Source organism: Cinclus cinclus, chromosome 5, assembly GCF_963662255.1.
Source record: "Cinclus cinclus chromosome 5, bCinCin1.1, whole genome shotgun sequence".
NCBI classification, from domain to species: Eukaryota; Metazoa; Chordata; class Aves; order Passeriformes; family Cinclidae; genus Cinclus; species Cinclus cinclus.
This window is the reverse complement of record NC_085050.1, coordinates 32,671,856-32,697,846: the sequence shown is the minus strand read 5'-3', so window position 1 is coordinate 32,697,846 and position 25,991 is coordinate 32,671,856. Positions and strand designations below refer to the sequence as shown.

At 40.4% G+C, this 25,991-nt stretch overlaps 1 protein-coding gene across 6 annotated transcripts in view; it reads left to right on the top strand.

Moving 5' to 3' along the window:
• TENM3 (teneurin transmembrane protein 3) overlaps positions 1-13,413 on the top strand; it is a 309,761-nt gene extending 296,348 nt beyond the window's left edge. For all 6 annotated transcript variants that reach the window (XM_062492838.1, XM_062492835.1, XM_062492834.1 and 3 more), the window contains 4 exons: positions 3,718-4,014; positions 5,217-6,828; positions 8,647-8,777; positions 12,658-13,413. In XM_062492838.1, coding sequence (XP_062348822.1) covers positions 3,718-4,014; positions 5,217-6,828; positions 8,647-8,777; positions 12,658-13,413 — 2,796 coding nt within the window. The remainder of the gene's footprint in view (positions 1-3,717; positions 4,015-5,216; positions 6,829-8,646; positions 8,778-12,657) is intronic.
• Positions 13,414-25,991: the final 12,578 nt, after the last annotated feature.

The window sequence follows — 25,991 nt, the reverse complement described above, 5'->3', positions numbered from 1 at the left end:
AAGGAAGAACAGTTATGCACAGTAGCAGCTGCTTAAGAACAATATATCACTAACTACCTGTGGCAGCTATCTTACATCGATGAGGCAGAGGAAAAGGAAACCATAATTCTGAAGCTCATCCTTGTGGCATAGGCATGTCACTATATACCACAGTGGTGGTAATAATATAATATACCACATAATATAACATATCACAGTGGTATAATACACCTGCCAAGTCATTTGTGAAAGAAGCTGAAGAGAGGTTTGACAGTAAAGCAAACCATCACAAGTACAGTTCTCAGAAGTGACACTAAGTTTTGGCATTCAAGTGCAGAGGAGGTAAAAGTTAAAAAGAGGAGGTAAGGTCGTCATAGGCAACTTTACCTTAGAAGAATTAACACAAAAAAAAAGAAGAGCAAACAAAAAGAAAATATTTAACAAGATGGGAGGGAAAATGAAAGATTACAAACAGGATAAAATAATACTAATTAAAAGTGTATATAGAAATGGGAGAATTAGAGAAGGTGGAGAATGAGCTAATAAGAGACAAATGTCTCAAAAAAACAAAACAAAAAAGGAAAAAAACTTGTCAGCAGTGAAAATTTAAAAAAAAAAAAAAGGCATGTTTCATGAAATTTATTTGCATTGAAAGATATTACCAAAATGTCAGTCAGGGGTGGATGGGGGAATGTAGTAAAGCAAAAAAAAAAAAAAAGGAATAATTTATGGAGCCCATAATTTCCATGTACAGACAGATATGTCATCAACGTTTTCCTGCAAAGAAGACAAATGTAGAGAAAAAACAGTATCAAAATGTATTGCCAGTAAAGGTACTCATCTCTGCAAGTGATGCAGAGGTCCCCAGTTTTCACATTACCACTTGAATCTCTCTGTAAGACAGAATATACTCCTACTCGTAACAGAGGAATCACAGACAGATGTCATACTTCTCACTGGAAAGAAAAGCAGGAATTAAAGTAGAGGAGGATAGATGGAGATGTAAATTACTGAAATGTATCAGGACACTTGGTAAGGACTGTCAAAGGATACAGCTTTGAGTCATTAAGTGTTTCTTCAATGGAAATTTCCTCAAGTACAGTTTTTATCATAATGAAATCCAGAAGTTTCAAATATATTTGGAGTGTGGTTATCTTGGACGCAATAAAAACATCCAACTTTTCCTTTAAAAGTGTTTTGCTAGCAGAGATGTTATTAAGAAGCACGTCAGAGGAGGGCACTGCTTTAGCTGCAATGTGTTATTCCAGCCCTACACTGCCCAATGAAACAAGTTACATCAACAAAACTCACTGTTACTCTAATTGCCATCTCTATTGTGAGATTAGGCAAGCATAGCCAAAATTTCACCAAAAACTCACATGTCTGAATGCAAGAGCTCTGTCAGCAAAGTCTGAAAGCATGAAACTGGCTGGAACAAGAGCTATTTCCTTTCCTTCCCTCATATCCTGCCCTTACACAGACCAGACAGATGGGAAGTGAGAAGGCAAGGGATGTTATCACCCCAGTTAACAGCTATGGCAGTGAGACAGCGGATTAAGTGCTTTGTTGCAATTTGTACAGGAAGGATGTGCTTTGCCAAGAAATTAACCACAATTGCTTGGATGTCTGCCTTAACCATAAAACCACCCTTCTTTCTATGCCAGTTCAGAAATCAGAAGTGTCCATTTCAACTTCAGTGTCTAATCCCAAAAGGTGGACAAGAAAATTTATAAAAATCATAATTAAATGTAAAATAAGGAAGGGGAGGTGGAGAGAAAGGGAAGAAGAAGAATCAGAGAAGCAAAACAGGGAGGGACATGCAGGCATGAGTGCAGGCATATGTGGGAGACACTGCAAAAAAAAAGCCAGAGATAAGGAAAATATTTAAATTAATTTATGTAAATGAGCTAGTATTAGACGTTGGAAAATTTAAAGAAAATCTCCCTGAAAACAAGTAAAAAAATGTTATGAAAAAGGAGTTGAATGGAAGTACTTCACAGCTAAGTGTAGCCTACTTCTTATGTCTTGTAGCATAAATTTTTCAGATTATATTTAAATAACTTTTGATGGTTCATTAAATAGGTAAATCAGCTATTCTGCATCTGCAAGACTTTGTGTTCTTAGGATATTTACATGAAAGTGTGATTTATTTTTTTTCCTAAATTGATAGTGCAGATTCTTTTCATGCCAATGATTTCATATTAACAAAGAGAAAGGTATTGTACATAAATAGAGAGACCGAGCAAAACAGAGGATTGGGAGGAACTTTTTTCCTATTTGCCTATGACCTATCACCAGCACTTCCATACTTTTTATACCAATAATAAAGGATCTGATTTATATTGATCTTTTAGAAGCTTATCAGCCTCAGGGTATACATACCAACATCCATGGCATACGGAGGTTTGAACATTCAGCCTGTAAAAATGCAAAAATCTTCCAGTCATTTCTTTGGTGTATCCCTATCTATTATCTTGTTCTTTTCTGAATGTTATTTAGCCATCTTTGTTCACCCTTTGTAATGTACGTGTGGGGTACTTGAAAAGGAATTTTTTAAAATTCTTAATACACATAGCTCTCTGTCCATTTCTCCCCTACTTCCCACGTCTGCAAAAATACAGTGTTGAAAAAATTTCAGTTATCAGTTTTTCACCCCACCTGGAACAACTTTAAAAAGACAGCAGATACAGAAATGGTTTACAGATGAACAAAGAAATCCTCGAGGCCTGTTGGAGAACACGAAAGCACAATTCACTGCTGAGGGGAATGGAGAAGTGCAAAGATACTGATATAGGAAAAGAAAACCAGACATTTTCCTTTTATAAATTCAAAAATGAGAACTAATTCAGTGAAACTGAAAGTTGGCATATTTTGAACACAACAGGGAGGTGGGGGTGGATTTCAGTGTAAAAGTATTACATAGAAATCACTATCCATCACTGTAGTTTACATATATCACTAACAGGGTTTTCAACATAAATGTATCTATGCTAAGGCTTTATTTTCAAATCCAAATACTTATAAACTTCAAAGCATTTTTAACTTTTTTTCAATGGTTCAGTAGTCAGTATTCCAGTCATTTGTGGCTTTAAGTGGTCAGTTAACTAGGGGGAAGATCTAATCCTCTACTAAGGATTTCAGCCTTATAAATACACTGCAGAAGTGGATGGTATACTGAGTTAAATTTCCATTTGAACCAGAAGGGGAATGCCTATGTTCTAAAAAACTGTTTAACCTTAATTTGAAGATCTAACATGCTTCTGAAGATCTTAATCTTGTATTTACTATTTCGAAAAATATTTGCTGTGAAGGACTGGGATTCAGTTCAGCGTGATTGTTATGAATTGGAAAAGGAGCTGCTGGGAATATATTTTGACAAAAATTTGCTAGATATACTTCAGATGCCTGTAAAAGAAGTAGTTTGTTCATTGAAATGACCCCATTTATTACAGAAGTCTTCAGTACACATCTTTCAGTACTTTCTTAACAGTCGACTAAGCATCAAGAAAAAATATATTGCCACAAATTCTGAGCCAGCTCTTCATATAATCAGGCCTTCTAAGGTAGACACTAATATACTGCCTTACAATTATATCAGTAAGTTGCTCAAATACTTTACACATAGAGCAAATCAATCACTGTAAATGGCATTTAAAGCATAGCTAGCTTTGTGGAAATAACAGGTGGCTGGGGTATGAACAGCATGATTTATTGTGTCATTTTGTTTGCTTTAAAAAGGTTAATGGCAGAAACCTCCTTTCAGTTGACTTTGATCGAACCACAAAGACAGAAAAGATCTACGATGACCACCGTAAATTCCTGCTGAGGATTGCCTACGACACGTCAGGGCACCCCACCCTGTGGCTCCCGAGCAGCAAGCTGATGGCTGTCAATGTTACCTATTCATCCACAGGTCAAATAGGCAGCATACAGCGAGGCACGACTAGTGAAAAAATAGAGTATGATGGACAGGGAAGGATAGTGTCTAGAGTGTTTGCTGATGGGAAAACCTGGAGTTACACATATTTGGAAAAGGTAAAGAACACTCAAGTTTTTAAAAATGCTTGGAATGTGCTGAAATTCTGCAGCACCTCACTGCTGCATATAAAGCAAAAAATAGGTAGTAGAAGCACATTGCAATTATTCAAAGTATCAACATATGATTCCAAGGGGAATGTTTCATTCCACAGATATGTAATTGTAGCTAATTGCTAGGAATTGATGTGCTTTTAAATTATTGAGGCCACTGACTAACAAGAAGCATCTGCATTTACCTTTTATCTTAACACTTAAACTAAGGTACGGGGACTATCTGCAATTCAGTTCAACTGAAAATAATTTGTTTGCAAATGCTTCACTGTTGTGGGCTTTTTTCACTAGCAAGAAAAGCTCTTTATTCTAAACAGTTACAGCTGTCAATTTGTACTTGCTATATGTTGTAGCATCAAAATAAGGGACAGGTAAAAGATTAGGAATCAATACATATGTAACAATTGCTGAATGATAGCTCTCCTTCTAGAAATACCTGTGAAAATAACCTTTGTGAGTGAGATTTCATGTCTGTTATGCAGAAAGAGAATCTATTACTTTTAGGAGTTTAAATATATTTCTGCTGAAGATGTTGCTCAGGAAATACTGTTTACTGGTTACCACAGACATAATTTAATCAAGACCTATGATACATAATAGCCACACATCAGGAAAATGTCAGAATAATTCAAGTAGCTCCTTCTGATATGAATAATCAAACAGTTGTCTTCCCTATGTCTCAAAAGCTTACAGAACAAGAACACAGTATTCAGAGATCTCAGGCTATTCAAATTCTTAAAAATCATCTCTAATTGTAGGGAAGAAATTGTATCTCCCATATGTTGTTCTCCTCGTGAATTAATGGCTCTAAGACAGTTTTACTTCTTCCCATATTAAACATGACTTATCTGAATCCATTGACAATCTGCTGTTTAGCTGTGAATGCTTGATAAAAGAGTGATACAGTCATAACAAGTAGCAAATTATGAATGTGGACCTACTAATTACAGAACCCCTTACAATTAAGCATACAAGTAAATTAGGCAGGGAGATGTTAACAACATGTAAGGTCAATAACTCAATTAAAGAGGAGATAATTTTCTCAAGTGGGAATGTCACATTTTTGTGAAGAAACAGTAGCAGTATATGGCGGGAGGGGAGATTCTGCACCATTTGTCACGTGATAAAAATCTGTTCTTAATTTTCAGTCAATGGTTCTTCTGCTCCATAGCCAACGGCAGTATATCTTCGAGTATGATTTGTTGGATCGGCTTTCTGCTGTCACCATGCCCAGTGTTGCTCGTCACACCATGCAGACTATTCGTTCCATCGGCTATTACCGGAATATATACAACCCCCCGGAAAGCAATGCGTCTGTTATAATGGACTACAATGAAGAAGGGCAGCTCCTTCAAACTGCTTTCCTGGGGACAAGCCGAAGAGTGTTATTCAAGTACAGACGGCAGACTAAGCTTTCAGAAATTTTATATGATAGTACAAGAGTTAGTTTTACTTACGATGAGACAGCAGGAGTCCTGAAAACAGTAAACCTCCAAAGCGATGGTTTTATCTGCACCATTAGATACAGACAAATTGGCCCGTTGATTGACAGACAGATTTTCCGCTTTAGTGAAGATGGAATGGTAAATGCCCGATTTGACTACAGCTATGACAATAGCTTCAGAGTGACTAGCATGCAAGGTGTCATCAATGAAACCCCCCTGCCTATTGATCTCTACCAGTTTGACGATATCTCTGGCAAAGTTGAACAGTTTGGAAAATTTGGAGTTATATATTATGATATTAACCAGATCATTTCAACAGCTGTAATGACGTACACAAAACACTTCGATGCACATGGGCGCATCAAGGAAATTCAGTATGAAATATTTCGCTCATTAATGTATTGGATTACAATTCAGTATGATAACATGGGACGAGTGACGAAAAGAGAAATTAAGATTGGGCCATTTGCCAACACCACAAAATATGCTTATGAATATGACGTAGATGGTCAGCTCCAGACAGTTTACCTGAATGAAAAAATAATGTGGCGATACAACTATGACCTGAATGGCAACCTGCACTTGCTCAACCCCAGCAGCAGCGCCCGTTTGACACCACTTCGGTATGACCTGAGAGACAGAATAACTCGACTAGGAGATGTACAGTACAGGTTAGATGAAGACGGATTTCTGCGTCAGAGGGGCACCGAAATCTTCGAATACAGTTCAAAGGGCCTTCTTACTCGAGTTTATAGCAAAGGCAGCGGGTGGACAGTGATTTACCGTTACGATGGACTTGGACGACGAGTCTCCAGTAAAACTAGCCTTGGGCAGCATCTCCAGTTCTTTTATGCAGACCTTACTTACCCAACCAGGATAACTCATGTATATAACCACTCAAGTTCTGAAATCACATCTCTATACTATGATCTGCAAGGACATCTTTTTGCCATGGAAATTAGCAGTGGAGATGAGTTTTACATTGCATCAGACAATACAGGGACACCGCTGGCTGTTTTCAGTAGCAATGGTCTCATGCTTAAACAAATTCAATATACCGCCTATGGAGAGATCTATTTTGACTCTAACCTTGACTTCCAGCTGGTAATTGGATTCCACGGAGGCTTATATGACCCACTGACCAAACTAGTCCACTTTGGAGAAAGAGATTATGACATACTGGCAGGCCGGTGGACAACACCTGATATTGAAATCTGGAAGAGAATTGGGAAGGATCCAGCTCCTTTTAATTTGTACATGTTTAGAAATAACAACCCAGCCAGTAAAATACACGATGTGAAAGATTATATCACAGGTAAGGGAAGGTTACTCGATTGCAGCTTGGGGATGCTGAATCTACAGGCATCCAATTTAGAGGGAGTGAGACTGTAGGTAGCAAGGGCAGGAAGGGACCTTCTGTAATGAGTTTAACACACCAGTATCACAGAAAATATTCAGTGGAAGTTGGTTGATGCTTTCCAGGCTGGGCTTGCAAGGCTGCTAATGTAAATTGTTCAATAAGCTCCAGGGCTAGCACAAAGTAATGAGTACACAGCCAGGTGCAGGGACTGAGTAGTAGGATAGTATAGAAAAAGCACTGAACTTCTGTTTTGGCAAAAAAAGGTGCTAATGTGCTAACTTTAATATCTGAATTCTTAAATAACCCATATGCGTTTTTTTTTGTTCTAGAGTTAGTGATGTGTAGTGTTTTCCATTATTCTACATACCAAAAAATCTGACTGCACAACACCACAACACCAGAATTTTTGGAAAAATGTATGGCACCGATACATTTGATTTTTTGTATTTGAATTAGGTGTAAATAATCCAAAATACACAGACATTGCCAGTGTGCAGGAAGGGCTCAGCCCCACTGACTTAAGAGCTGTGAGACTACCATCCTGGGAATCAAGAGGGTTTGCATTTATTTAACAAACAGCAGCTAGGATGTGGGTTGTTAACAGGCTGCCTGGGAGTAAGAATAAAAACAGACCTCTGAATTTGTCCTCTTTTAGCAGCATATGCTGTAGGGCATATGCAGTTGGAATCAGATTCTTTGTGGCATTGAAAATGATGCACTTAGTTCAGAAATTGCCCTCAAAATACAGTTTTGGTTCTTTTCTTAACATCTTTGATGTCTGAAATGCACAGCCACACACTGCTTATATAAGGTTAGTATTTCAGCTGGTAATTTGGCTGACTGTCAGTTTTAGATGCAGCGCCTCATGAGGCATATAATTTATTTGAAAATGTTAGAAATTATTTTAAGATAAATATTTTTTATTCTTTCAGTTTTTGGAAAATCTGATTCCTTATTGCACATATTGTGAGCTTTCTTAAATAAAAATTATTAGACTTGGTAAGGAGCGTTCTGCCAACCTCTAGTATTTGTGGAAGATAGTGTAAAAAAACAGAAACAAGGCAGAGCACTCATTCTTGCCAAACAAGTGTTAACTGATTGTTGGCACCCCTAATTTATTTTAACAGAAAAAAAAATGTATAATAAATAATGTTATGTAATGATAATTTGGTATCCTGTCTGCTTACTGATGGATTTCATTAGCTTTTCATTTCACTGATCCCACATCATCTTGAAGAGGAGCAGATTTATCTTGAATCAACAAAAAATATCTGCCAAATCATTTAAAAGGTAATTGGCCATATAGGTGCTATTTCAGGAGTAGTTTGAAGTCATTACAATAACACACACCCAAAGGACAGGATATGCTCTGCAATACATTTTTTTTTGGCTTTGTTTTAAAGTATTGACTATGAAGGTGTGACACAAAGCATGACACTGACCATGAAATTCCAGTTAGTTTAGGCTGAACACGGGAGTCAGTTTTAGGAGACAAAGAAATCTCCCCTTAATTGTGCTGCCATAATTGTTCTGGAAGTCACTGAGGCAATCAGTCTTGCTGAACCCTGCAATACCTTTCAACCTAGTGCAACTCTTATACAGAACATATATTATCTATGAAGTTTAGAACTGTAAGTTTCCTGTATTCGTTTCCTTTGTTTCCAAAAAGAAATCAACTATGCCAAAAGCTATATGTCCAAATGGTATGGTTGCAAAATATAGAACAATTCTAACATTTTTCTCTCTTTTTTTCTTGTGATTATTCCCTTTCAGATGTTAACAGCTGGCTGGTGACGTTCGGCTTCCACCTGCACAATGCCATTCCTGGCTTCCCTGTACCAAAATTTGATTTAACAGAACCTTCTTATGAACTTGTGAAGAGCCAGCAATGGGAAGACATACCAGTAAGAAACAAAACTAAATGTATAAACTGAACAAGCTAGAATGTTCCCTTCTATTCAGATCTTATTTGCCATGGATAATTCGGACAGCCAGGGTTATTTGCTAAGTTCGATCCACACTTAGTACCTTTATCTAGTTTCAAAAGAATTTAAGAAATTACAGGTGGAGAGGTTTTTTTACAGATTTGCTAAGTTAGGTACTATTTTATATCAGCTTTTGCTTGCTTTTAGGAATAATAAAAATTTTAAAATACTGTTGTCTTTTAAAATCAATGAAAAGAAGTTTAAGATGCTTTAAAGATGTCTAATTTTCACAGCAGAAACTACTGAGATTATATTTGTACTAACATTCTGCCTAAAGACAGTAACTGAACACTGTAGTAAAAAGAGACAGTGAAATAAACAGAAGAAGAATTGATATAAAATACATATAGCAGGCACCTCTATAATTATACTTCTTTTTAATATTAACCATGCATTATGGATACCATGTGTTATATGTAAAGATAAAATACTGAAACTGAAATTACCTGAGGTAAAACCTACTATATTACATAAAACTCAGGTGCCTATGAAGTTCTTTGAAAGCAAAAAAATGAACTTTCATCCTGAAAATCTGATACAGTTTTACATAATGGAAAAATGCATGTGGAAGTAAAATCTAAGTCTGCTATTTAAGAAAATTGTATTTATAAATTAGGCTTACTCAAAGATTAAAGACCTATGCTCTCAAAAATCCTGTGGTTTTCTGTTTAGAAGGAAGAGTTAAGAGACGTTAAAATGGGTCATCCTATTCTAAGCAGTCAAAAAAAGATCTCTTTTTATAAGAATCATGATGGAGAATGTTACAGGAATTAAAGATTATATAAACTTTAAAAATCCTACAACCTAATGTGGACTAAAAGTCCTTAGAATGGTGGCCCATTAGAAGGGAACATATGGAAGCTATTTTTTTATTCAGGAAGTTAGTTAGTTGTTTGCTTGTTTGTTTGTTTGTTTTTAACAACAAGGAATTGAGTAATAGGGCAAGACTTTAGAGCACAGCATGAGATTAGTGTCTCCTATAAGCAACAAAAGCAGTGAAGGAGGAGCATGGCAAGCACACTGGTTATTTTGGGAGATAAGAGAACTGTCATCAGGCATGGCTGTGAAGAACTCTCAGAGGTTGTTGAATTAGGTCTCAAAGGCTAAAGAATGAAATCATCCACTCACATCAGCAAAGGCATACCAGGAACAGAACCAGTCTGGTCAAAGACATTAGAGCAGACAGCTAGCTGTCAAAAATCTTGGGGAGAGAGCTCAATAAATGAGGAATGCCAGAAGCACGTGACATGGCAGAGTGAGAAGTGCATGACAGGAAAACAAAGATTCCAAATTCTCAGGTAGGAAAAAGCTGCAACTCTAATATTCACTGGTGAACAAGCAAATGCAACCAAGAGGCAGAAGTAAACACACAAACCACTTGGTATTTTGAAACATTCTGGAGTGAGTGAACTTTACTGAGTTCTGAGGATACATATTAAAAATAAACAAACTTTGTCATTATTAAGTTGTAATAGCATCTTGCTGCTCTCACTGATGATTGCTGTCTACAGTATATTTTGTGCTCAATAGCTTTCATGTAGGATTTACAACAGCTGAAATCCATATTTGCTAGCAAGTGCAGACCAAAATCTGCCACATCCAAGAAGAATGTAGAGTCCAAGTTAATTCATAATTCCCTGAGGAGCTATCCCCTCCAGAAAGCTACTCTTGTGGCAAAACAGAGAAGCCTTTGCAAACTTTTGCCAGGCTTTGATCAGCAGCAAGGCTGAATTAAGGTTGTGTGAATCTTGCTTGGTCTCCCATCCAGAAATTTAGGAAAATAAAACAGGCATTTGACTCATTTGTCAGCAGTGAATCAAATGGTTTAAGCACTATTTCACTAAAAGGAGAAGGAGTCAATTGCAAGATAAACAGGATCATCATCAAAAACTTATGTACTCGTTTTTAAAAGTGCAGCCAAAGCTGTTTAAATCTTTGTTTCTTGCTGAGGCAACTGCCAGGGCAGCTGTCTGCTCCCCACCTCTGTCAGTACAGCTCATTCGCAGATTGTTTCTGTTAAGACCTGGGGTCAGACCAGTAAGATGTGTCTGTTCTACACAGTTGTGAGGTCTGATCCCAACCACAGCTGACCCTGTAATTTGAGCTGTCCTGCTATCTAGGCGCACTAGCTAATTGCTCCTGCTAGCTGCTCCTGCTCTTTCAGCTGTCCAAGCTAACCACTGCATTTATGCTGACAGGTCCCATTCTCCAGCCATCCTGTCTTTACCAAGAATGCATCGGGCATAGTGGGCTACACACAGCTCTTCCATGACCTTCTGCTATCCTGGCTTTTCTATTTGACTGTCTTGTTGGTTCTTTTCATTCATTGGCCCTTGTCTTTGCTAGCTATGAACAAAACACTGCTGTATTCAGGGTTGCACCCATCTAAAGTTCTTGGGGAAAAGTTCTTTTAAGCAGGAGGCCAATACTTGAAGTGAAATGGAAGGTCACACAGCCAGATTGGCCACAGTCTTTTCACACAGTCCCTTTTATCAGTTTCTGCAAGTATTTGCAAAAAGGGCATCAGTCCCCAGTATTCCACCTCACTGATCCATACCATTAGCTTCCCTCTCTTTTGCTGTAAAGACTGTCATTACAGTTTGATTTCCCTCATTTCTTTAGCAGCTTGAGGGATTATGAGAGCCTCCCTGCAGTTTGGTCTCAGACTGCAGCTACTTGAGAGACTCTTATCTCCTGACTCAGCATAAAGAAAGGCTTGTTCCAGTTCTAAAGCACAGCTTCATGACCTGCAAAAATCTCCTCAGTTTTACTGGACTCATGGTATACAGGAATCATAGTTGAACAGCTCAGAGGAAGAGATGACACCATAGTAAGATGACACTGTAGTAAGACAGGTCTTAGCTGTATTAACATGACATGGCCTGGCAATGTGCACTGGCAGCCCAGAAAGTCAGTTGTGTCCTGGGCTGCATCAAAATCAGCGGGGCCAGCAGGGTAAGGGAGGGGATTTTTCCTCTCTGCTTTCGTGAGATCTCAGCCAGAACACAGCATCCAGCCCTGGGGTCCCCGGCACAGGAAGGACACAAACCTGTTCAAGCAAGTCCAGAGAAGGGCCACCCAGTTGATCAGAGGGCTGGAGCACCTCTCCTATGAGGAAAGGAATTGGGATTGTTTGGCCTGGAAAAGAGAAGGCTTTCAGGTAACTTAATTGCAGCCTTCCAGTACCTGAAGGAACTTACAGGAATGATGGGGTAAGACTATTTACAAGAGCAGGTGGTGACAGGACTAGGAGGAATAGGTTCAAATTGAAAGAGAGTAGGTTTACATTACATATTAGGACAAAATTCTTCACTGTGAGGGTGGTGAGGCCCTAGAACAAGCTGCCCAGGGAAGTTATGGATGTCCCATCACTGAAGGGGTTCAAGGCAAGGTTGCATGGGGCTTTGAACAACTTGGTCTAGTTGAAGATGTCCCACAGCAGGGGGTTTGAACTAGATGATTTTCAACGTCTCCTTCCAGCCCAAACCGTTCTGTGATTCTTGTGGTTATGTATTGGCATTGCACGCCTGTCCTGTGCAGCCCAGTAAGTAGCTTCTGAAGTTAAAGCTGATTTTTGTGCAGGTTCTCAGGGAGACAAAGAGTAAAAGCACTGAACATTAGCAAAATAGTCTTGTAACTCAGTAGAACAAGCAGTATGCAGATCTAATTAACTCCTTGGCACTGTCAATTATGGCATATCCTGTTGTTGTCCATGGGCAGCACACCAAGAAATCCTAGCTGTTTGGCATTTAGGGGGCTACAGATGGCTGGTAAAACTTCTGTCTGTTCTTGTTTACAGCCAATTTCTGGAGTGCAACAACAAGTGGCGAGACAAGCAAAGGCTTTCCTTTCCCTGGGAAAGATGGCAGAAGTGCAGGTCAGCAGACAGAAATCCAGTGGAGAAAAGTCGTGGCTGTGGTTTGCCACGGTGAAGTCTCTGATTGGCAAAGGGGTGATGCTCGCTGTCAATCAAGGCAAAGTGCAAACAAACGTGCTCAACATTGCTAATGAGGACTGCATAAAAGTGGCAGCTGTTTTGAACAACGCTTACTACCTAGAAAACTTGCATTTCACTGTGGAGGGAAAGGACACACACTATTTTATCAAGACCACCTCCCCTGAGAGTGACCTTGGGACACTGAGGCTGACAAGTGGGCGTAAGGCCCTGGAGAACGGCATCAATGTCACTGTTTCCCAGTCCACCACTGTGGTGAACGGCAGGACTCGTAGGTTTGCTGATGTTGAAATGCAATACGGTGCTCTAGCGCTTCACGTCCGCTATGGCATGACACTTGATGAGGAAAAGGCCCGGATACTGGAGCAAGCCAGGCAAAGAGCTCTTTCCAGTGCTTGGGCCAGAGAACAACAGAGAGTAAGAGATGGAGAGGAAGGCGCCAGGTTGTGGACAGAAGGAGAAAAGAGGCAGTTGCTAAGTGCTGGAAAGGTACAAGGATATGATGGGTACTATGTACTCTCTGTGGAGCAATATCCAGAATTAGCAGACAGTGCTAACAATATACAGTTCCTCAGACAAAGTGAGATAGGAAAGAGGTAACACATTGGCTTAGCTCAGGCTGCCAAAGAGACTGTGTACCAGTGTCTTCTAAAAAGGAGACCAAACTGTTTTGCTGCATTACTACTTGAGCCTAAGCTTACATCCTTGCTCAGATTTTTTTCTGTAGCACAATCCAGACTCTGTAACAAAAAGAGCGCCTTCCAGAAGAATGATACTGCTAATGACAAAACTTTTTTCTCTCAATGACCTTAAAGGTGATCTGCTTTAAAGAATATGTTTACATATGCATATCGCTGCACTCAAGTTGGACTGAAAAGTATTAAAGAAAAAAAAAGAAGAAAAAAAAGAAAATAAAAAGGCCTACAGATTTTGCAACAGGCTGTTTCTTTGAGGCACTGTATTTAATTAAGATACAGACCCATACAGTGTTTCCAAATAGTACTGAATTGTTGACCTTTGCTTATGAGTAGTCTCTCTCTTTCTCTCTCTCTTTTTCTCTCTCTTTCTCACTGCATAGGATGTGGTATATATCTGTTAATTTTAAAACATGGGGCAAAAATTACTGTTTGTAGACAACCCAACTGCATTAAACTGTGCTGCTTTATAAAAGGACATTGGCACAAGTGACTTACGCTACCATGCGAATTTAATAACGGATTTTACAATGCTAACATGGTTTGCCTTGCGGGGGAAATGGCAAGTAGAATCCTTGTTGCATATAAGCAAAGGAAACCCTGATTTTTTTGTAAATTATGTGAGACAAGTTGTTTATGGATTTTTATATGAATTACAATTTACTGTACATCAAATATTAGTCTCAGAGGAGTTAATTTATGTAAAGTGTTTAAAAAAGTTTATACTTAAAAATAAAATGATAAAAACATGTGCTGTGTGTGATTTTTTTTAAAAGAAAAAGGAATTGCACCTTTTATGTTATAGCTGTACAGTATAAAGGATTATATTGTAGAGATATAACAGTGAATACTAATGTCCAAAAGTGTTAATATTTTTGTATTAGGTTTAAAGCTGTGCATCTATCACTCTGCTGATAGGATGGGACACTCCACAAAGTGGCTGGCTGAATCAGACCACAGCTCCCTTCCCTCCCTCTCCTGTCACCCAGGCCAGTGCCACTTCATCAGTCATTGTTAGAAGGCACAGTAACCAAATAAGTCTCATTTATTATGATGGAAGACTTTAATAGGTTGGGGTTTCCTTGTCTTTTTCCAGCCCTAATGTAATAAATGGACATTTATTCATACCAGGTGGGGTTTCTGTTGGTTTTTTAGAAGCTTTGTTTCACAATGGAGGAATAGTGTCTCAGGTGCTTGGCAAATTGTATGTAGAAGAAGAAGAAGAAATGATGTAGTTTCATCCAGTTATGTCAACTTTGTCTTCTGTATAATACAGCTCTTTTAGGTGTTAATAACTCCAGATAGAAGAAGCGTACCTCTGACCTGATGCTACAGAATTGCTCTTTAGGCAGGCAGGCTGTTCAGTAGGTTCATCTCCTGGCCTTCAGCTGGCAGATCAAATCTGTTTACTGTGAACACAGCCTGGGGATGGAGAGGAAGGTCCAGTTCTAGTGCCTAGTCTGCATGTCCACACCACTGCGTAGATTTGGCATGCTCTGCTCCAAGGCCCAGTATATTTGCTGCAGGAAGAACTGAAGTGTGCAGCTGGTTCCTTGTAGGAAGCCTGTGGTGGCATCTATGGCATCTATTCTACATCTTGGCTGAAACCATTCTTAGAGCTTCAGTCTCATGAGCACTAAATTCAGCCACAAAAATAAATATTTTTAAGATGAGGCAAAATTGGGGGTTTTGATGTTCATTGAAATATACACAGTATTTCTATCCATGTATTATAATGACAGAACATAGTAAGTGAACGTGTCTTAACTATGAATGGTTCAAGTGGATGTAATAAAAATAGTTTTCTAACTGCTTTGTATTCTGAGAGTCTATGGTATTACATACTCTAAATTGCACATTAGGATTGTTTGATAAACAGATTTGAATTTCTCCCAGCCAAGTCGCTACCGAATCTACAGTATCAGTGCTATTACTGTATGTGTGTATTTGGTAGAGCATACAGAACTAATTACACATATAATGAATGCTAATCATCTATTAGAATTAAAGCACAGATTAGTTGTTAGTACTTTTACCCTTGAAGCTTGAGGGCCCTAAATTTAGAGAGGATGGTATGTCAGACCCCAGAGGAGTGTCATTGATCTACGTATTCTTTTTAAAAGATGTAAAATGCTAGGTGTTTGCAGTTCTGTTGGGTGGCTCTTCCACAGCACTGTATTTAGCATGCTGTAAGTGCTCTCTGTTGAAATAGGCTCATATTCTAAATTATGTCCAATGTTTCTGTTCTGTTTGAATATGAAAAGCTTGTATAACCTGTCAACATTCAAATATATCTTCTATTTGGTGCATACCAGTCCCTTCTCCTTTGTTCTGGCACTAATAAACAACAAATTATAGTATCTGTTGGTGATCATTTTAGATACAGTCAAATCAAGCCAATTAGTGGCCTTGTTAGTAGGTATAATGAGCCTATTTCTTGCTAAAAAAGACTTGTGATCTGGACATGCTCCTGCAGGAAATAGTGACCTTGGGGAATATAGAAACAAAAGATCTTTTTAAAGAAAAAATATGCATAATTAAAGAAGCATATTACAAAAAATAAGAAAAAAAGAAAGGAGATTCTAAGTATTTTAGACAATGCCAGTCAAAATGCTATCCTGATATTTTGAGATGTATATTTCGTCTGATTTGTATTGTTCTTTTAATTTGCCTTCTTAACTTTATATGTGTCCTGAATTTTCCACAAATTGGTAACTATAGATTGCATCTAGGCTTTCCAATAAAAGCCAACCCAACGTGTGTGTGTGTGTGTTTATATTTGTTTTGGTTTTTTTAATCTGTATGTCAGATATTGCATCTGTGCTGTCCCTTTTCTTGTATCAAAGAAGCAAAGTGATTCCCTTGCACTGGTATTGATTCACTTGCTTCACAGTTGGCAGTATCTTTTTTTGACTCTATCCAATGGCTTCATCTGCTAACTCAGCAAAGTGAATTACTCCATGGGATATCTCAGGGGGCCTACTTTAGAGAAAACATTAAATATACCTCACAAAGCCAAATCTTTCAGAGATAAGGAAAGCCAAAGAATAAAAAAAATCACTTCGAACTGTTTTCTCTCATATCCTCCTCAGTAAAAATATGACAAAAAGGACTTGATTATAAAGAACTAGACTGCACTGGTAGTTACATATATACACAGAAGAAATCCTTCAATCTGCATTTAGGCCCCCTTTGTAGAAACTGCTGATTTCAGCACCGCTCTTCATCAAGAGACTGCTTTCATAGTTGGAACAGACAGACTTCACCACACTCACTTTGTAGTGACAACCTTGAGTTGGTAACATGTTGATCCAGCACTAATCAGGTCACTGCTTAGCTAACTATGGCCTAATTTTGTTATTTAAAAAAAAAAAAAAAAGGAAAAAAAAAAAGGCAGTAAGAGATCTTTGTATGTTCACACTTGGGAGGTGAGAGATTTGCATTTGGCAAGGGGGGGAAAATGCCACTTACCACTGCCACTCTTCTGAGGCATTTCTAAACTGATGACTGAAAGCCTGTAAAAGAAAAAACTCTGCATAAAATAACAGTTAAAATGGTCTAGGGGAGAATAGGCTGCATTTGCAGATGATCAGATGACAAAATTTTTGAATTCTATTTTCAGAAAAAAAGAAGGAAAAAGATTCTGAAAGTGTTGATACTTTGGTATACTGCTATGTCCAGAAGGGCAATCTATGGCTATACATATGGGCCAGCTTGAGAACCTTTAAGAAAAAGAGGAAGAAATTCATGCATAATTCTTTGGGGATGGCAAAGCAGAGGCACTTACTAGAAACAGCTTCTAAGCAGCTTATTAGAAGCTGCTTATTTGACACTTATTAGAAGCTGCCAGGGTTAAAAATAAGCCAAAGCACAGAGCATCATCCCACAGCATAAACTGAACAGTACAGACACAGTGATATTATACCCCTAACTGCAAAGCCACATCCAGACCCACCAAACTAATCAGCTTCTCATCTACAGCCAATCAGTCCTACGGACTAAATATACAAGACTTATAAAATTAAATTCATCTTCACACAAACAAGTTGCTGGGGCTCAGTGATACAAACCAAAAAAAAAAAAAAAAAAGCCAAACAAAAAGTGATAAAAAACAAAATGTAAACCAGTTAACTGATGAGTATGTGCCAATTCTTCCCCCAGGAAAAAGGGAACACATGGTCTATAGTTATCATGCTGACAGAGCTTAAGACTTCATTTTATACCTCTAAAGTTTTTGGCTTTGTGACAGACTGACCACATAAGGCAAATTTAACTTGTGGATACCTAGGCTAGATCTATTTACAAAGTCAAAATTCTAATAATAAGTAAATCACTGCTCATCCCCCCCAGCCCATTTTTCAGCCCAAGTAACATAAATAAGGATGTCAGGTCTTAATTAAGTGCACCACAAAAAGCTAAAAAAAAAATGCAGCTTTTTCTGCTCACCCATCCCAGAAACCTGAATATTTGTTATGGACCACTAAAAGTGTCTTAGGCCTTTCAGGGTGAAGAGATGGTGGAAAGGTTTGTTTGTCATGCATCTCCTAATCACAAGATATAATACTGGCAATTGCAGGTGGCACAGTGAGGGACAAGAACATGCTGTCTGGTGCTCTGGTACAGTCTGCCCTGCTTTAATAACCAGATGTACTGGGGACAACTGGATAGGGAGAGCAAAAGGGAGGTAAGCTGCCCTTAGGTGGTCTGAAATGCAACACTGAGAATGAAGTCATGCAGTACCACACAAACAGTGGCATGAGGATTATCAACTGCAGTATTCTGTATGTAGTATGCATGTCTTTTTAAAAAAATTCTTGGCCTGATTTCTACCATCACAAATGACAAATATATGCAATTCTGGGCAGTGTAAGCATGATATAAAATGCATCACTAAGCAAAGATAAATATGCTAAATATAAGTCCCCACTTCTAAACAAAGCAAGCTAAACATCCCTTTCTTTAAGTACATGAGAGCCTTTTTTGCAATAAAGAAGGTGAAGAATAAGCATAATATGATGGCAGCTCGTTAAAGTGACATGTTTTCACAGAACCTGCTTTATTACAGGTAGACTGTCTTGCTGTTAATTACTGTAACTTTGTAGGTAAACTGAGTACACCTTTTAATTTACTAAGTTAAAATTCCATCATTGAGGAATATAAATTTCCAGACATCTCATGCAATTGTTTCCCTACTATTAAATAAGTCAATGCTATAGTAACATAATTATGCAGCTTAGAGTTAATGGTTCCCACAAAGCTGTCCTAATAAAGCCTTTTGGGATTCAGGAGGAAAAGGAGGAAATTCAGAAACTAAGAACAAGGCTGGAAGGCGACACCATGTTTCAACTGGCTCTAGTTACTCAGTCACATTTAAGCTGTCTCAGACAGTAGGGTGAATGCCATGCATTACAGAGGCACAAGGGAACCACGTATTAGTCACCAACTTATGCAGTGATGGAGAAGCACATATTAAAAAAAAAAAAAAAAAAAAAAAACAGTCATGCCAATATCTGCACATGGCCAAAATTAATGGAGTGGCAAATAATGGCTAGGACAGAGCAGTTACACAGCACAATATGGATCACTCGCTGAAGTGAGCCCATTCAAACAAAATGCATTTTAATACAGGCAACTCCAAAAGTAAAATATCTCAGAATAAGAAATGCAAATCTTGCTATGAAAGGTACATAGCCACCTTCAAGAAAGCACTGACTGGAAAGAATGAGGAGTGCATAATGGATAAATAGCTCATTGTGAGATTCCAGTACAATAGTGGTGGCAATGCAGAGCTTTTAGGGGTGGAGAAGCTTAATGAGATTACTGGCCTTGTTAAACAAGGGAAATAGGAAGGCAATGTTATCTCTGCATATGGTGCCAGCAATACCACTCTTGCATACAGTCCTGATGCATTCACCATGAAAACCCTGGAGAGAGTACAAGGAGACATCACACATAAATCTGAGTCTTGGAAAGATTAAAAAAAAAAAAAAGGAGAGGCACAAAAGGGTATCATGACAATAGTCTCTAAATACCCTCACAGAATAAATAAACAAACAAACAAACAAATAAATAAATATGTAGCAAAGTGCTTCCGGCCAGGGAAGGAGGGAAGAGAAAGTGGGTGGGAATGCAATTCTGGTAAACTGACTATAGGAGTCGTTTCCAAAAGCTTTTGGCAAAACAGGAGCTATTGGAAGTACATGCAGTAGATGCAGGTGATGGGAGTTTAAACTAGATTATGGCACCATTCGTTTAGGTGCACAGGAGACATCTAAGTAAAACTTTTGTAACTCTGGTAAATGCCAGGCCAAAGGTTTTGGGTTTGTCTTCTCCTTATCATCTCCCCTTTAACAACCCTGAAATACCCAAATTAGATACAGACTGAAGCCAACAAACATTACCCAAAAGTTTCAGATCTTTAAACAGCGAGTGCAAGGTTGAGGCATTTTAATAACATTCCTTGGTTCCCTCAGCAGAGATATATTGTTTTATTACCTTCTGCAGCAGCTGATTATTAAAACTAACTAAAACAAACCTCCTCACTCTCTAATAACATAGCCGGAGCCAATGTACCCGCATGTTTATGTTTTCAAGGCATCCAGAGGCAAGTGTTTAGGTTAAATAAAAAACCAAACAAACAAACAAACAAAAATTTTAAAATAGTAAAACCTGAGCGCACCTCCCAGGTGTTTCACGCTCCGCCAGCTCCGTGCGCTGAGAAGCACCTGGTCCTTGGCCGGTGCAGAACCGGGAGCTGCAGCCGGGCTGTCGCCCTGCCTCCCCGAGAACAGCTAACTGCTCCCTCCGCTCCTGACCCGCCTCACAGCGCAGCTCAGACCGAAGGAAAGGGACTGAAGTGCGCTCCCAGCCGCAACCGAGCTGCTCCCCGCCCGGGCACGGCAACCGGCACGGTGTCACCCGCTCCCGCAACCACTGCACCCCTCCGCCTTCAGCGCACCGCCCCTCAGCCCCAAAGCGGCAGCCGGGGCCGATCCCCTCACACCGGGACACCCCTCGCTCCTCCGGCCCCATCTCTCCCTCACACCGGCACACAGCACCGCCGGCCGGCCGTGGCTCGCGCGCCCCCTGGCGGGCAGGGGGTCGGCAGCGCTCGTGACCGCGTTGGGGGGGGGGGCGCGGGGTCTTGGGCGCCATTTTATCGGCTCGGTAAGGGTCGCGGCGCGTCAATGGTGCGGCTCCGTGTGGCGGGGTTCCGGCAATACAAATACATACATACATACATACATACATACATACATACATACATACATACATACATACATACTGCCTTAAGAGGCACCTAGCAGCACCTCGTGCCAACCCGCAGCATGGAGCTAGGTAGGCAGCCTGGCACATGCTGCCGGGCCGGTGTCTCCTCGTGCCCCCTCTCCGGTCTCCCTGAATGTGCCATTCCCGCGGGCTCTGGGCTCCACAAGGGCAGCACCGCAGTGGGTGCTGCTCGTGGTGCTGCCTGGCGCTTGCCCAACCTTCTCACAACCCGATGGCGAGTCCCAAGCTGCCGCCCCAAAGCAGAGCCCTCTCCTCGACAGGTCACCCATGGCAAGTAGTAGGCTCAGACCACCGTGTTCCCTCTCGAAGTCGGTCAAAGGGTGCCAGCCTGACTGCTCTTATGTGCCTTTGGTAAAATACATGGTAGGGGTTCTTTGCTTTTAACTGCACAAAAGGTGTTTTCTGATGGCTTTCATCTGCAGCCAGTGAAATGTACCAGTGTAGGGAACAATTGTTTCAAGCAAAGCCCAGCCTGCTTCTTGGCCCACGGTCATGGTGGCCAGCGGTGGCTGTGGGCACTGCCACAGCTTCACACCAATGCTGGGCTGCTAGCTCGGCCAGTGGCTGCCAAGAGCCACCCAGCCAGGAGGACAGAGGGGAAGGGATTGGGCTGGCATTGTGCAGCAAAGCATGTGTGTGCGCATGCCTGGGAAGTTAATTTGTAATTTTTGCTCCTCAATAAATTAAGACAGATGCCCCTATAAATCCTGCTTCTCAGGAAGGAAGCAGAAGGGCAGGAACTGCATGGAGTAGAGAACAGGGCTATTTTTCTTTTCACTGCCAAGAGCCCATCGCTGACACTCAGTGCCGTGCAGGGTCAGGCCTTCACCCTCTGCTAAGTTAATACCAACAACTCCTTCATCTAAAGGGCAGATAGTAACAGTGCCCCCACCCCCCTTGCACTTTTCTGCCTTTCTTTCCTCTCATTGCAGTAGCAGTAGCCTCTGAAGGAGCTGCACTAATTAGTTGCTGTTACACTTCTTGGGTGGCTGGAAGAACATACTGCCTCTGACCTCATGCTTTGCAATGTACCTTAACAGCTTATTACTGCTATTGCATGGCACCAATGGTTCATTTTATAGTTACTTTGAAAGAGCCATTCCTCCAGTGCTGAAAAATAATCTAAGACTAATGCACAGTCTCTCCAGAAGACTGCTGTTAAACTGTCTATAACCAAGTGTCCAAAAGCTGCACAAAGCTGTTTCATTTGCTTAACATCAACTCACTAGCAATTAATATGCCTGACATAACAGCACACTACAAGGCCCATAAAATCTGTAGCAGTAGGGGAGTGAAATGATTATAACTTTTTTTTTTCTTTTTTCAATAATACCAGACTACAGTTTGGGCAACTGTGTTCTTTTCAAAGCAAGAAGCTGAGCTGCATTTGAACAGCTGTTGTTTACTGAAGTAATAATTAGCAAGGAACAACTCAAAATACCTGCTACCTTCTGCAGCAGCTCAGCAGACACTTGCACCCTGTACCTGGAAGCAGAGAGGCTATCAGCTTCATATGTAGACTGTACTTATTAAAAATCTCACCTAACTAACTTTTAAAAAGGAAATATTTATAATGGCAGCATCTGCCAGCCTTATGCATACAAGTAATCCCACTGAATTCATTGTGAGCTGGGAGGCACAGACCACAGCTCATACCAGATGTCCCTAACACAGTGGTTTGCAGCTGGTGAGGGACAGCACATGCTGCACGTGGGGGATAGGACATTCTGCAAATAAGGTGTTAGGCAGGCACCTTCTCAGTGTGCTCTACTGGCTCCAGGCAAGGTCAAGCTGCATGTCTGCTCCTGGGACTGAAACCTTTGGGGAAGTATGTCTGCAAAGCCATTTATCATGTCTGCACGTCTCCTGGTCTTACAGGATTTTTTTAGCTTAGCTTGACAGAGCAATGGACCAGCAGTAAGAAAGAGGGCTGCAGAACACAAGGGAGCAAAGCGGTAGGCTCATTGAAAGTGGACCTCCTGATTCCACACCTGGATGAAACCCAGACGTCTCTATATTCACAAACCATCCAGAACTAGCCCTTTGCTTCTTGATTAGGGCTTGCTGCCTGTACACAAAGGTTTTCCATCAGGAAGCAGAGCCTGAGTGTTGCATTTTTCCAGCTCACATGGTTACCACTTGGTTACTGGCAACAGTGGTATATCTATACATTCCCTTGAGACTGATTGAAAACATTGGTGTAACTCCCAGGTAAGGCTCTAAACAGGCTTGAGCTAAGCTGTTGTAATCACCCCCTCCTGTCCAAAAGGGTAGTCATATCCCTTTCACCCACCTCTTCCCAGCCAAAGTCTTCCATTGCTTGAGCCAGCTCTTACATACATCTGAAGCTGTTAGGAGCCACCCTGAGGACCTAAAATCCTACTCCCTAGAGATTCATTCTCCATGGGTCTTGTCTCTCTGGTATGCCTACCAACATGGCTCTGGGCCCAGGAAGAGGATAGGAATGTGCAGTCAAGCTTGGAGAAGAAGAGAAGAAGGAAGAGAAGAGACAGAAGAAGGATCTCACTGACCAGAACCAGTATAAGCAGCTGTTCCATAACAGTTTCAGTCATCTGTCCCCTCTGTGGCCCTAAAAAACATCTAATTATTCTGTTAAACACAAAATAGAAGTTTGAGTTATCCATACCTCATACTAGCAAGTAGCATTCTGGAGTTCTCCCCATCTGAGCATTAGAGATAGAAGTTTAAGTCTCCAGGTTTTAAGTCTCCAGGATGTCAGAGCACTGGAAACAATCTCCAAAGACCCAGAGAGGGCTTCCAGTTGCTCTGGAGGAAGGGGGAATGCTGTGCAGACAGGCGTCTGCCCTGCTTCAGCGATTCATTCTCCTGCGTGAGAAGACTTGCCTGCCAAAACTGATAGGTACATTTCCACTAACAGTTGTCAGATCACTAACTCCTGACTAGAGAAAATAAAAACATTTTGACAGAAAATGCCTGACCAGCACTACACAATAAGCGAGAAGCTGACTTATCTCATTACACCTGTAGTGCCTTAGAACTCCTTTTCTGGCTAGTCAAGGTGTCCTTGTGAGATGGACTGCTGATGTTAGAGACACAGGGAACTAGGACAGTCAGCCATGAGCTTGAGGAGTTTCAGTTAAATTAATGAAAATATACTTAAAAGTTAAATATTTTTGTCAGAATTACATTTTTTTCATATTATTAATAAATGATAGTGATCATTTCCATCATTGGAAAACCAAAGAGAGTCACTGAGCTAGTAAAAAAAATAAAAAAAACAGGAAGGCAGTACAGACCAGATAAAAGACCAGTACAGTTTCACTGAATGAGCTCAGCAAAGTAAGAAGTGGCAAACAGTGGCCGTGATTTTAAATAAGGTCTTCCAGATTTAGATTATAGGAACCTAACTGTCCTTTCAGCAAACTTTACCACCCTGGAGCTGCAACTGCAGAAGTTTGGTCATTTTAAAGTAAACATGGTGTTATGTACATAAATGTAAATACAATCAAGTCACAGCATGCCATACCTTTCAGACCTATTAAGACATACCTCATGTGGTGCTGTGAGGCGCAAGGCCAAATGAGTTCAACAATCCAAGAAACAAAATAGTGCCCTCAAAGTGGCTGGCATGCAAATCTGGAAGCAGGAAGAATTTGCATTTCCTCCTTTCTGTTGGCATATACATAAATCACTGCAATTTAGTAAAGAAGCACCACTATTTTTTCCAGAGCCCTATTTCATTTCTGAGTCAGAGAAGACAAGAAACATTGAGCTAAAACGCTATGGATGTGATGTTAGGTGATAAAGAAAGAGAGATATGGAACTGGCAAGCCATAGTTAAGAAGGGCTGCTGAGCCTAGATGTTGCAGCCCACACACTTTGTCGCGCCACGCTGCCCACGATCAGATCACATCATGCCTTAGGCCGCCAGAACAGGGAGCCAGAGGAGCTCAAATAAAAGCGTATCTACACACGGGAGGTACAAGCTGTAAGGGTGCTGCAGGAATTCAGGTGGTTCAAGCCCCATCAAAAGGTTCATACAGGTTCATCTGCTGTGACTAATGGGATTTACACAACTTTTGATCAAAATAGTTCCATTGCCAAATGTTTGTACAGCAAAAAATTTGTAAAACCACTTCAGACTTGACAAGCTATCCACTGAAATTCATGGATAGAGCTGCAAGGTTAGGGGTTAGAAAAATAAACTGCATATTACAGTCAAAACCTTCCATTATTTATCAGTTAACATGAACAGTACAGTGGTGAATGGTCAGATATATCCCAGCTCAATATCCCCACCATGAAAATGCTTGTGCAGTGAATCTTTTTAGGCAATAGGAGAGACTGAGGCTGTAGAGGGGATGGCTTGAGCAGTATAACCTTGGCTTTGCACTGTCTTTCAGACCAGAAGCCTTGTGCACATAAGGGGAAATGCCACCCAGCTTGGCTCCCCAACTAGAATGACTCTTAACACCAGTGCCCGGGGGAGCAGTTTCTCTGCACCACATTGCAGGCTTGGGACTTCAAAAGACCTTGCTCTGTGAAGTTGCTTCAGAGCTCGCCTGGAAAAAGCTAAAATCATTATTCAAGATCATGCTGTGGCATATGTACTGAGCCACAGGTCAGGTGGAAAAGCAGAGGATTTCCTAGAGCTGGCGACACACACAGCCTAAATAGGAGAAGGAAAGCAAAGTGGGGGTAAAAAAACAGAAGGAAGTACTAAATAAGGAGATGCCATGGATTAAACAGAGCCTGTGGCAAGTGAAGGAGCAGGAAGAAATCCTCTGTACCTCAGTGTAGAACACAGGAAGCAGTGTCATAAGGGTTGGAGCAGAGGAGAAGGGTGATCTTGGAAGCAGTCATGTACCAAACAGGACCTCTTCTCCATCTGCCCCCCAGGCACTGCCTTCTCTCCCTAATAGGTCTCCAGAACTTAAAAGAATAGGCACAGGCTGAAGACCAGGGGTCAATGATCTCTGTAACTCTGGCTATAACCAGAGTGACAAACTTCTGTTTGTCATTTTCAAGTGACCTCAAGCCTCCATGGAAATAACAGAGGGACAGGGTCCTTTTTTTCCATCTCCAGACCACCAAGTTTTTCCCTTAAGTGCTTTGCAAATGCCTGAGAAGACCTACACACACTACATGCTCACAGGAGTAGCAAATAAATCTTGTTAATGATATCTTGATAATCTGCATGCCCAGAAAGAG